This window comes from Tripterygium wilfordii, chromosome 4 (assembly GCF_013401445.1).
Source record: "Tripterygium wilfordii isolate XIE 37 chromosome 4, ASM1340144v1, whole genome shotgun sequence".
Lineage (NCBI taxonomy): Eukaryota > Viridiplantae > Streptophyta > Magnoliopsida > Celastrales > Celastraceae > Tripterygium > Tripterygium wilfordii.
Genome location: NC_052235.1, coordinates 7,742,515 through 7,756,478, shown reverse-complemented (window position 1 = coordinate 7,756,478; position 13,964 = coordinate 7,742,515). Strand labels below are relative to the sequence as shown.

Sequence of the window (13,964 nt, the reverse complement as noted above, 5' to 3'; positions counted from 1 at the left end):
TTCTCATTCTTTACCAATGTTTAGATCACACTATTATACTACTTTTCTAACATCATTGAGCTCTTTGGTCATATTTCGCTAGAGTAAAAAATTACAATTATTATAGATTTAAATTAAAAATAACACTTTAATTTGAGTACGTAAAGTTTAAATCCTCATTCCCTGTCGACAACTCGTTCATTCCTAGGTGCGCCGTGGACTGTGAATAATAACAATGAGATCGGCGGCTTTCCAATGCACACGTAATTAAGAAAGAATCACCTAAGAGTGGCAGGTGAAAATGGAGTGGATATATATATATATATATATATATATATATATATATATATATATATATATATATATGTTTTATTTAAGGAATCATATCACCAACTACATATTTCTTCCTTCAATTGCCTATTACTTAGTCTCTACTAAAAGGGCTATGAAATGATGTTTCACTAACTACTCTAGTTAATCCTAACTACTCTAGTTGATTAATCCTCAGACTTCTAGTCTTGTTTTCTCATAAACAAATGGTGGTTCACTAGTAGTTTTTTTTTTTTTTGTCACACCAAGTCTTGCTAACATTAATTAGTTGATTAAGGTAGAATTTTATTATTATATTTGTATATCCGATTATGTTTCCTACCTAATACAGTTGAAATTAAAGTAGAAAACTAGGTTTGATTGGTTAGATGCAGAAGTATATGTTTCATCCGAATGAGGAAACTCTGGAATTCCCTATATTTTATAATTCTCATCTATTACTGGAGAATACGTTGGTTGGATAAAAATTTGATGTGATTTGACACACCTACGGAACCATTACATGAGAATTGTACATGCTGAAAATTACAGAGCCCCAAATCTATTTCATCCACTTCTTTACCAAGACACACATGTGCAAGTTTTTCTCTAATTTTCTTATCCACACATACATGCATTTTAACTCCATGGGTCCGTTTGGTTGAGTGGAAAGATTGATTTTCAATGTTAACGGAAAAGTTATGAAAAAAAAATTGAGCTTAAAGTTGTGAAATATGTTGTGAGGTGTTTGGTGAAGTAAAAACTAACACTAGCGGAAAAACTGTTGAAATAATATTATAATATTAGATTTTTTATTTTTATATTAAAAGTTTATATTAAATTTAATCTAATAAATATAATTCTTATTTAAATTAATTTTAAGCATATTTTTTATTAAATGTTTATATTAATTAAATATTATAATATGATACAAGTGGGAATAATAATATAAATGATTTTTAATAATAATTTTTCATAAATATTTAATCATTTTATTATTAAATTTAATTTAATAAATATAATTTATTATTAAAAATAATTTAAGTATATTAGAAATTCTTTTATATCAAAACTTAAAATGTTAATTAGTAAAAGAAATAAAGTAATAAAATATAATGTTGTAAATATTAATAAAAATTGTTAATAAACAAATTGTTAAGTAAAAATATAATGTAAATTTTTTTTTAAAATAAAATTAATAAAGAAATGTTAAGTCAAACAAATGTGGGCCCAACCCTTATTTAAAAAGTAATAAATTTGTAATCATAGTGTGGGACCCACAAAAAAATGAAAAAAATATAAAGACATAAACGCCATCCCATAAGCTCCTATCCGAAGCTTATGGGATGGCAGTGGATCTGTTGATATCTAGTCGCCGGATCCGCTAGTGCCGCTGCATCGACACTGTTGAGAGGTTGGTGCAACGGATCCGTTTTTGGATCCGCTGCACCAAATAGGCAAAGGGTCCGTTTGGCAGAGCGGTTTGATTGATTTTCAATGCTAATAGAAAAGCTGTGAAAAAAAAAAAAAAAAACTGAGCTTAAAGCTGTAAAATATGTTGTGAGGTATTTGACGAACTAAAAGCTCAAGCTAGCGGATACAACCCTTTATATTAAATTAATTTTAAGCATAGATTATAAATATCAATATTTAAAATTATATTAAATTTTTTATCATTACATTTTTATTTATTACATGAGTTTTTATTATATTTAAGATGTATTTTTAATTTTTTTACAAATATTAAATTTAATTTTATATTTAAGCTGTATTTGTTCCATAAACTAATTACTTTATTAAATATATATTATTAAAACTGGGGCCCACATTTCTTTTTGTTAAAAAAGCACAAGATCTCATGATTCATGGGTCCCACAATTGAAAATATTTTTAAAAAATATAAATGAACAATGGATCCGCCTTTAGAAGCACAAGGAGCTTCTGAAATTACAGCGGAACCGCGGTAATATGTGCATCGAAACCGCTGCAACCGCTAAGCCGTTTCGCATAGCGGATCCGCATAACAAACTTTGCATTTTAACTTCAAAGAATTTCACCTATTCATATGCATAGTTCCAATGGAAGGGAAGGAGGTCTATGTCTATATATTACATAACCTTGTTACAATACGTAGTTTGTGCTATATTATGCGATCGTGAGTTTATGAATTTATTCAGGACACACCCAAAAGATAATGATTGTGAATTTTTATATAAAAAGAATTGCTATGTAGATCATTAGATCAGGGCAAGAAACTTTGGGTTGACTAAAGCGAAAATTTCCGGGAGCGTTATCATCGGACCCATCAACTTTTAATAGTACCTCAACAACAATTCCAGGCTCCGCCCCCGAAGGTCCATTGCATATAATACCCTTATTGAATTATGACTAACATCAAAATGCATGTTTTTAAGTATGGGTTGTTCTACAACGTCGTCATGGTCAAATGATATTGGTTTTGTTTGATCATATTTTTTAATATATTGATCATTATCTTTAGTAATTGGATGTTGTTATTTTCTGTAAATAGACTAGTTACTGGTATAAGATTTAACGAAAATGACATGTAGCTCATGAGAGTCCAACAGGTTTATTTCATTGATTTAATCAATCGAATAGCTTTTATTCCACTATTTTATTCATTGTTTTCTAAACCACAATCTAGAATTCATTGTTTTAGTTCTGAATCCATTGTTTTTGAAATTTCATTGAAAAAAAATAGAATTAAGATCCACTCGATAAAACTCATCGACAATGGATCTTGTTAGAAAGAGCTTTATGCGCTGATTCGGAATATGTAATTTCTTTAAAAAATCTAACATGTATTTTGAGAGTTAAAACGATTTAAAATTTCGTTTAAGAGACTTGGGCTCCCATGGACTACCACTATATGGGTTACCTAACACTACTGAAGATCTAATTATTGAATATAAGATCTACCTACTAAAAACATAAATCTATTAACCCAAAAAAATATAATGGCATTGACATCATTTGACTTACAACAGTACACAAGCAATTCCCAAACTAAAATCTTGGTCCGAGCTTTTATCCCAAAATTTTTGGGTTGGCTACATGAGTATGAGAAAATCAATCATCATCATCCGAATTTTTATCACAAAAATTTTGGGTTGGCAACATAAGTAAGAGAAAATCAACGACGAAAATCCATTAAGTGTATTCATTTCCGCCAAACATTTATTATAATGAACTTAAAATAAAACACAACAAAAAATTAGTTCTAGTGAACCAAACATTGATAGAGGCACACAAGCAACCTCTTTATTTGTAAACAACTATATCATAACGTCCACAATGAAATACAGTTGTAATTGTTAGTCTAGAACATTTTCTGAAGATACTCCACTATATTCTTGTCTAGTTGAAAGGCTTTAGTGAGAACATCAGGATTGATTGGTGGATCTAAACCAAATACTGCATTAGCAATTGTAATCACACCAAAGTTTTGGCTGCTCAATCCTGCAAAAGCCACTGCAGCTGTCTTCCCAATATTGAGTTGGAAGTGAATTATGCCGATTGGAAACACAAACACGTCTTCTGTGTTTAGGATTTTAGTGAAAAGGCGATTACCATCCACGTTAGATGTGACAAATCCGACGTAAAGTGTTCCTTCTAGAACTACACGGATTTCTGTGTTGCGAGGGTGAGTGTGAGGTGGGTTTAGGCCACCATACGGTGCATAGTCAATTCGAACCAGCGCTACACCAAGAGTGTTGAGTCCTGGTAGTTCATTGACAGTAACAGCAGTGACATTAGAACCAATAGCATTCGAGACGTCTCCTGAAATGTTAAGACCAGATTTAAGAAATCGTTTGCATTGACGAGCTTCGGGTCCTTGCAGAACTTTCTATTCATAAACACTACATCAAAAAATGTTGTGATCAATAAATTAAAATCTCTCATACTATTGAAATAAAACCCTAAAACGGTACGAGGTACTAATTAAAATCAAACCAAGACTAAGTATATAAGCTATCAAAACATTAAAAAAAAAAAAAGTATATATGCATACCAGCATCCTTGGGTCATCGATGGCGACACAGAAGTCTTGAAGAGGGCTTGGATCGAAGGCCGAGAAGGCCGAGACAAGCGGAGAGGCCAAAGCCAAGAGGAGAAAAGGTACCAAGAGAGGAGATGCACCTTTTATTGTGTGGTGATGTTTGTTCAAGAGTAAGCACTGGTTGGAAGTGTGGGGAAGCTATCTTTCATGGGGTGTATTTATAGATGGAAGTGTCTGAGGCCAAGTCTCCGTAAACTTCGTCCCAACTGCTACACACATCACACATGTATTTGGTAATTAATATATGATTTTTCTTCCTATATATGATTAGGTCAATACACTCAATATATTTTGTTTTAACAGTTTAAATTATAAATGTTCGCCACCTCGATCTGTCTCCCATCCATGACATATCAAATAGATACACCATAAACAATAAATAAATAAATAAAGATACACCAGCAACAAACGTGCAATCCCAAACTCGTTACACCTTTTATATATTCTCATTTGTGGAGGATAGTCAATCTCACCAAAATGGTGAGAATGAATATTCTCCCTTGTGGAGAATGAGTTTTGATATACAAAATACTACTATACCTTTATTACATATTCTCACATTCATATTCACCCATTATTTTCTAACAAACATGATCATGCTCACCTCATACTTATTATGATGCTCATATCATGCTCACCGGAGAGTCGCAATCATTCACTTATGAACTAAATGTCCCATACATATATTGGTAAACCCAAGTGTGTCAACATGAAACATGAAAAATTGAATTTAATGGCTCGTTTTGTTTACAAATTTGGAGACGGAAATGGAAAGAGGATGCCAAAAAAGTTATTTTCCTAGCATCTTCATTCCTTGCCAATGTTTAGATAAGATTGTTATACTACTTTCCTGACATCATTGATTTCTTTGGTCATGTTTGGTTAGAATAAAAATTACAATTATTATATATTTAAATTAAAAAATAACACTTTAATTTGAATATCCAAATTAAAAATTGTAAAAAAAAATTATTTGACCAGATTGAATGAATGAAAAATGAAATAATTTAAAAATGACATATTTAAAACACATGATTGTGGGATATTGTCGAAATTATGTGTTTTTCAAAATGACCATACATGTGTTTGATTAAAAATGAGTGAGGAATGATTCCTCTCTTTTTTTGGGAGGAAAGGAGAATGGGAGGAATGCAGTTTTCCTTAGAGTCCCAAATTCCAAAGATTTCACCAACCAAACATAAGAATTATTGGTAAAAGAAAAACTCTTATTCAGAAATTGGATTCGCGGAACCGAACAACACTGAAAGTTCAAATCCTTATTCCCTTGTCAACTCTTTCATCCCTATGTGCGCGGTGGACTGTGAATAATAACAATGGTGTATATATATATATATCAATATATGTATGGTTTATTTAAGGAATCATATCACCAACTACATATTTCTTCCTTCAATTGTCTATTACTCAGTCAACTAAAAGGGTTATGAAATGGTGTTCACTAACTACTCTAGTTAATTAATCCTCATTCTTCTAGTCTTGTTTTCACTAGGTGTTGTTTTTTAAGTCGCACCAAGTCTTGCTAACATTAGCTCCACGTAATTCTTATGAATATATCCATTATAACAATATGTGTCCTCTGAATTTTTTTCCTAATATAGTTGAAATTAAAGTAGAAAATTAGGTTTGATTTGTTAGATGCAGAATATATGTTTCATCCGAATGAGGAAACTCTGGAATTCACCATAGTCTATAATTCGCATCTGATAGTGGAGAATAAGTCGGTTGGAAAAAATACAAAAATTTAATGTGGTTTAACACACCTCCCAAATCAATAAATGGGAATCGTACACTCTGAAAATTGCTGAACCTCGGATCCGTTTCATCCATTTCTCTACCTAGACACACATATGCAAGTTTTTCTCTAATTTTGTATCCACACATTCATGTTTTTGAACTCTATATCGAACTATGTATTTTAACTTCAAAGAATTCACCTATTCATACGCATAGTTCCAATGCATCCAGCCAAACACATACTCTTACATATGATACAAAGTTCGGATGCTGGGGATAGGCTTGTTACAATACGTGGTTTGTGCATAATTATGCTGAGTTCATGAATTTATCCAATACACAACCAAAAGATAATGATTTTGGATTAATTCTCATATAAAAAAAAATACTTTGTAGATCATTAGACCAGGGCAAGAAACTTTTTGTTGACTAAATTAAAGCAAAATATAATTAATTGCTCTATCCCAAGCAAGTAGAAAGTTGTTAAATATGAACAAGCTAGTTGCAAGATTTCATGAACAATGTAATGGTCTCTTGTTTTTTTTTTTCCCTATGAATTTATGTAACCGACTCCAAACTAAATGCTTTAGATTAGTTTTATCATCTAAAAACTATATCATGTGTCTAGAAAATCTTTGTATATATACATGTAGATATGTATACAATCAGCCGAGCAGGGCCGGCAAGTAATGGTTGAATTGTTAGATGCAATCAATTTAATTAGCACAATTGATTGAACTGTTAAAACAAAAGGGTATTGACTTAACCATTTGAAGAAGAAATTATTAAGTATATCAACTGTGTGTGTAGCAATTGAAGAATGCTTCTGATGAAGTATAAAAACATACGTAAATATATGGACTTGGGGAATTTTACAGACTTGGTCATGCATTCATCCTCTATCTATAAATAGATCCCATGCAAAATTGCTTATCCACACCCACCAAGACGTACTCCTTGAAGAAATATCAAAATTTGAAGCTTTCAATCTACACAATGAAAGGTGCTTCTCCTCTCTTAGTATCTTTTGTTCTCTTGGCTTGGGCCTCCTCGCTTGGCTCGGCCTTCGATCCAAGCCCTCTTCAAGACTTCTGTGTCGCCATTGATGAACCTAAGGATGCTGGTATATGTGCATATATACTCTTACTTTGTACTAGGTTTTGATAGATCGTATTGAATCATTGATCACAACATTTCTTTTATGCAGTGTTTGTGAATGGAAAGTTCTGCAAGGACCCGGAGCTCGTCAACGCAAACGATTTCTTTTTATCCGGTCTCAATATCCCAAGAGACGTCTCAAATGATGTTGGTTCTAATGTCACTGTTGTTAGTGTCAATCAACTACCAGGACTCACACTCACCCTTGCGGCACAGAAACCTTGTAGTCCTAGAAGGAACACTTTATGTCGAATTTGTCACATCCAACGCGGATGGTAACCGCCTTTTCGCTAAAATCCTAAACCCAGGAGATGTGTTTAACGTTTCCAATCAATATGATTCACTTCCAACTCAATATTGGGAAGACAGCTGCAGTGACTTTTGCAAGATTGAGCAGCCGAAATTTTGGTCTGATTACAATTGCAAATGCAGTGTTTGGTTCGGATCCACCAATTAATCCTGATGTTCTCACTGCGGCCTTTCAACTAGACAAGAACATAGTGGAGTATCTTCAGAAACAGTTCTAGACTAGACTGACAATTAGAATTGTGTTTCATTGTGGGCCTCTGTCATTAATGTCCAGTTCACTAGAACCAATTTGTGCTATGTTTTAAGTTTTGATATAGATACTTGAAATAATTAACTAAGAGTTTGCTATATATAGTCAATCTTTTTCTCATTATTGCTACCAAGATTCAGGTTGAGATTTGTAATTGTGTGCCGTTGTGGGTCAAAGGGTTCAATGTCAATTCACTGAAAATTACAACATTCACTTACTGAGAACAAGACCAATTTAGTGAAACTATGATCAAACGATACCAATGCCATTTGAGCATGACTACTATAGCCCACCAAGATTTAGTATTATTCAAAAGTATCGTCAGATGAAAAATTTCTGTGCACACACAACGAGAGCACTCAAAGGTTTAATTTTGTTGCATGTCTCATGCAATCATATAAAAATTTCTCGTATGAACTCAATTATCATAATCAATCTATGTTAATTGCTTGCAATATCCATAATATATATTTATATATACAATTATATAAAACCAAGCAATGAAAATAACAGTCTTTTTATAATCTTTTTATATTACAAAAATGACATATAGTCAGGAAGACATCGGTTTGTCAATGTCAGAATTATCCCCCAAACCGTGGCTGTTAGCAAGGACCCCACTCTCCAGTTGACAGTTATTTCCATTGACAAGTTGCTCTTGATGGTTAGAGACCCGACTCTCCCCATCCGAATACCTAGGGACGGTTATTTTAGGAGAAACCGTCGTAGGTGCAGAATCCGCAACACCCTCCTGGTGATGGATTGGAGAAGAGACTGTCTATGAGGAAGGCGGCTTGTGATTTCGATTCTGATTGGAAAAGAGATTGCTTGTAAGGAAGGAAGGCGTCTTTCGAAATTGTGTGATCCATGAACATGCCGCGACCCATCAAACTAAACTCAATCTTCTTCTGAAGGAATTCCAAATGACTACCATAACATACAACACCGATTCCTTTTGTTCCGTGAGCGAAAAATTCTTCCGGTGAATAACAAAAGTCGCCATACTTGAGAAGAACATAACAAACCACCCATGTGTACCAGAGGGACTTGGCACAGTTCCTCTCTGGTTTCAGAGAAAACCATAGAGAACGACTAGCTCTTTCTGGTTTCAGTCATTCAAAAAAAAAAAAGACGACTCTCTCTACAGTTTTAAGAGAAAATTAGAGAGTTGATATTATTCAAGTTATATCTACATCCATTACTATATAATCAATCCCCTCAAAAGTTTTATTTAATTGCATTAACACCTCTTGTAGTTTTAATAATTGAATTTAGCCGCACAAATAAAAGCCTAAAAGGCGTTAATGCAAATAGAATAAACTCTAGTAGCCGAATTGGATATTTCGATAAAACAGTTCCCTCAAAGTTTTATTTAATTGCATTAACGCCTCTTGTCGTTTTAACAATTGAATTCTGCACACAAAAAAAAAGAACTGTTTATTGTAGTGGCAAAAAACCGTCATGGACTAATTTCTCAGTCAATGCATGACCCAGTTAGCACAATTGGATGAGACGTCAGTCAACGCACAATTTGACCGACAAAGTCGAACGAGACGAACCCAAGTCGGACAAGACCATAAATGTTCAAAAGCACATAAGCAACCCATATTCGGGCGTCCAAGCTAGGCAGCCCATACTCAGGTGTCCAAGCCCAAGTCGATCAACGACCAAGTCGATTAATACGCAAATTGGTCAACCACCCAGTCGGTCAACACAATCAAAACAAGTCTAAAGCGGTCCGGCTCATGGGCGTCCAACATCTTCGAGTGGTCATCATCGAGCGACCAAACCAAAGACATTCCATGCGATCAACTGTCGACGGACGACGTCAGAGTCAGTCAACGACCAACTTGATCAACGCCCAAGTTGATCAACACTATGGACAGTTGGCGAGCATTGGTCATGCTCGCCTCAGGTATCAATCATCCAACTCAACTCCATCACATATCATGCTTATACGTGCATATTATCCATCATACAACTAAATCATGATCCCCTGTTCTGACTTGGCCGCCCTAAGGCAACGGTCCTCTGAGACCATTGTCGGACTTAGCCTCAATAAGACAAATACAACCTCTGACACAAGCACGCCGAGTCAGTTGACATGCAACATTGAGCCGCCTGACCACTGTACAACCCTGACCTCAGCCAATCAAAATAGGCCCTGTGTCCTGACATTCGACACCACCTTCCCATATCTGCCAGCGAATTGTACTATAGTACCCAGTATGTCAACCTTGGTCGGCAAGTCACCCCACTATAAAAGCCCCCTCTTCCTTGGGAGCGGGATACGCAATCTGGAACACTCAGACTCTTTGCTCTCTGTAGTACCCGGTTTTCGTCCGGCCAAAAAATAATAAATACAAAAATAAAATAAAATAAACATAAAATAATAAATGAAATAAAAAGAAATAAAAAAAATAATAAAGGAAAGTGGAGGCATGGGGGCCTCCACTAAAGACTCACTAAGGAAATGGCGGAACAAAGAAATAAAACAATAATAAAAAATAAATAAAGAAAAGTGGAGGCATGGAGGCCTCCACTAAGGACTCCACCAAAGAAGTGATGGAACCAAAAGATTTCATTTATTGATTGGACAATGGCACTCATGATTGGTTGGTTTTGACAAGGCAAAGCAGTAGTGGAAGCACTTCCACTGGCGGTGCCTTTCCCTCTCTTATTCTACACCCGTTTCTCCCCTTAAAAAGGGAACAATACAGCAGCTACAAGGGGGCTCACGAAGAATATGATGAGAAGGCAACTCTCTCTGTCTTTCGTTTGAGATCTCTTAAGCAAGGTCAATTCAAAAGTCTTCTTACACAGGTAGCTAGGTACCATGTTGTTCAGTTGTGCTTCTTCAAGAAAGCTCTAAAGTCTCTTGAAATTGCCGAGCCACATGTGAAATCAGTCACTGAACAGCAACATATTGATTACCACTTCAGTAAACTTAACGGTGATGATGGTGATGATGGTGGTGAATACCTTGCTGCTCAAAGTTATGCAAAGAACATGGGCCCCTACGGGGAACTTGTCGGGGCCTTAGGCATTGTCTGCAAGTCAACTGATGTGGAAGACAACATTAAAGGAGAGGAAGAAGAGGTGTTCAACAAGAAGAAGGAGAGGTAACGATTCTGTTTCCTGTTTATTCATTTATCTTCGTATTGATACCTGGAATTTTTCTGTTCACTGTGTTAAAATCTGGATTTGTTTGTGCTATGTTGAAATCTGAATTTGTGCTATGTTGATGCCTCTGTTCATGCTCAGTTTATATCTAATTCATACCCGATTATTCTCCGTTTATATCTGATTTAGATCTCCCTGCTTATTCTTTGTTTACTTGGCCATTGTTGTCCCGGTTATTCTTTGGATCTGATATCAGCTTGAGTTGATTCATATCAGACTCTAAATCTGACTCTGTTCGTATAGCTTTTGTTAATTATTTGATATCATTGTGTATGTATATATATATATGTGGTGTGCGTATATATATCAGCGTGTGTATATATATATGTCTGTATGTATATGTCTGTATGTGTAAATATATATATATATGTAGTGTACGTGTATATATATCAGCGTGTGTATATATATATGTTTGTATGTGCTGTCTATATATATATGGTGTGTATATGCTGCATATATAGGTGGTGTGCGTGTATATATATATACTCTGTGTGTGTTTATATATATTGTATATGTGTTTGCATACCAGTTTGTATATTTGTATGTGTGTGTTTATATGTTTATGATGTATATGTACTTAATTTGATATTGAATTTTTATGGCATTTGAGTACAACTTTACCCCCTTATCTTGTTTGTTTTGGATGTTGGCTCGGGCTTGGATATTATTTGGACGAGTTGATGGAGGCTTGAGCAATTTCAAGATTTTGTTTGGTTTATTACAATTTGTGTATATTTGGCCCCCCATATTGTGTAATTTATCTTATTCATGTCGATTTGTATAATTTCGACATTTATTATTTGGATTGTTTGTACAAGTGTGGATTATGAATATCTAGGCTTAAAATTGAATATAGGTCATTTCAATTAAAGAAATCATAAGTTGATTTCCTTTATTTGAATTATGAACCATATTTGATTTCATTTATGAATTTGCCATAAGTTGGCAATAATGGATTAAATTGGCAAATGACATTTTTTCCAAATAATCATTTATACCATAAGTTGGTATTTAAAATTAAACCTACCAAAAGTTGGTAGGGTATTTTATCATTTACATCATAAGTTGGTATTTAAAATTAAACCTACCAAAAGTTGGTAGGGTATTTTATCATTTACATAATAAGTTGGTATTTAAAATTAAACCTATCAAAAGTTGGTAGGGCATTTTATCATTTACACCATAAGTTGGTGTTCAAAATTAAACCTACCAAAAGTTGGTAGGGCATTTTATCATTTACACCATAAGTTAGTGTTCAAAATTAAACCTACCAAAAGTTGGTAGGGTATTTTATCATTAACACCATAAGTTGGTGTTTAAAATTAAACCTACCAAAAGTTGGTAGTGTGTCTCCAAATAAAAACTATCATGAATTGATAGTAATATTCCAAGCTATTTTTTCAAACATTATCATAAGTTGATAAGTGTGTTGAAAGTAATAATTCAAACTTTAACAATTATATCTTGCAAAGAGCAAGTATCCATAAGATAGCCATGAAATTAATTAGGGTAACTGTTTTCAAACGGGAGTTGTGGGGTGCCTAACACCTTCCTCACACTCAATCGATCCCCGTACCCTTTTCTCTGGTTCGCAGGTTTTTACTGTGTCCAATTGCACCTTAAATCAATTGGTGGCGACTCTAAACATTTTTCATCCTCCAACGCCGGTCCGCGTCGTGACCCCGGTTGCGACACTCTCTCACTTTCTTCAACCTTCAACTCATTCATAGCTCTCTTGCACCCTGCATCCTTCATTTTCCATACCAACATTTGTATTTACGATTCTTATATCTTTGCTTTGACCAACTTGGTTCCGGTTGACTGACTTGAGCGTCGGAGGTTCTTTGGCAGGTACCCCACCGGTGCCCAAGGTCTTTGATCTCAGCCTTGCTTTGTTTCTCAGGATCCCACTGTAGAAGGCCTCCATATAAATTATGTTGACCATTTAACGATTGTAGATTCGGGTATCTACATTTATGAAAATAGGCTAAACGCTTGTGGCCAAATCGCATATTTCGATAAAAGAACCGCCGAGTGTAAGAACTGCTGTTCTACTGTCTCCTGCAAATTTTGTACACGGACACGAAGGCTTGATGCATGGAATTACTCTAGTAGTGCTCTATGAAATAAAATTATAGTTTTTTTTTTTAATGATAAGGAAATCCACCATGGATTTTTAAGAGATCTTACATAATTTCACACGTGAGGCGTTATTTTTTGGTTTCGTCCGCTCATTATAACACTACCCCTTGAATGTATACTGAGTAAACTCATGTCTGTCAAGCAAACACATGATAAGTCCATATATGATGTTATGCAAGAACCGAACTCGCGACTTTCTCAAATGGAAGGCTACCTTCTAACCAGTTAGGTTAGAAGCTCATTCCAAAATAAAGTTTTAGTTTAAGCCATGAAGGGAAGGTTCATTGTATATAATACCGTTATTAAATTATAAATGACATCAAAATGCATGTTTTTCAGTCAAATGATATTGGTGTCGTTGGATCATATTGTTCGGTACATCAATCTTTGTTTTTAGTAATTGGATGTTGTTATTTTCTATAAATAGACTAGTTACCGGTATAATATCTAACATAAGTGATAGAGATCTCGATAAATAGGATCTCAGTCATCCCAATGACACATGTTAGTATGTCACTTTTTGATTCAATCACCAGGTTTTATGGACCCCTACACTTTCATCAATAACAAAATGAATTACTGGGATGATTGGGATGCTTGACATTTTTGAAGATCTAATTATTGAATATAAGATTTGCCTACTATAAACTTAAATCTATTTACTGGAAAAAAAATATATAACGACATTGACATGTTTGACTTACAACTTTACACAAGCAAATCCCAAACTAAAATCTTGGTAGCAATAATAAAAAAGATTGACTATACCAAACCCTTAATCAATTATTTCAAGCATCT

General features: G+C 34.3%; 1 protein-coding gene and 1 pseudogene across 1 annotated transcript; one reads left to right on the top strand and one right to left on the bottom strand.

Moving 5' to 3' along the window:
* Window positions 1–3,628: 3,628 nt before the first annotated feature.
* LOC119996888 (germin-like protein subfamily 1 member 17) lies at window positions 3,629–6,217 on the bottom strand. Its single transcript, XM_038843667.1, has 3 exons — window positions 6,151–6,217; window positions 4,322–4,449; window positions 3,629–4,156 (listed from the first exon to the last, which is right to left on the bottom strand). Exons 1-3 carry the CDS (start codon window positions 6,215–6,217, stop codon window positions 3,629–3,631), a joined length of 723 nt encoding a protein of 240 aa, XP_038699595.1.
* Window positions 6,218–7,120: 903 nt separating this feature from the next.
* On the top strand, window positions 7,121–7,809 carry LOC119997814 (annotated as a pseudogene).
* Window positions 7,810–13,964: the final 6,155 nt, after the last annotated feature.

Coding starts and splice junctions, on each gene's coding strand:
- LOC119996888 (XM_038843667.1), bottom strand. CDS start 6,217: ATGGATGAAACGGATCCGAGGTTCAGCAATTTTCAGAGTGTACGATTC. Junction 4,450..6,150: donor CCCATTTATTGATTTGGGAG/GTGTGTTAAACC, acceptor ACACAATAAAAG/GTGCATCTCCTCTCTTGGTA. Junction 4,157..4,321: donor TCGATGACCCAAGGATGCTG/GTATGCATATAT, acceptor GTTTATGAATAG/AAAGTTCTGCAAGGACCCGA.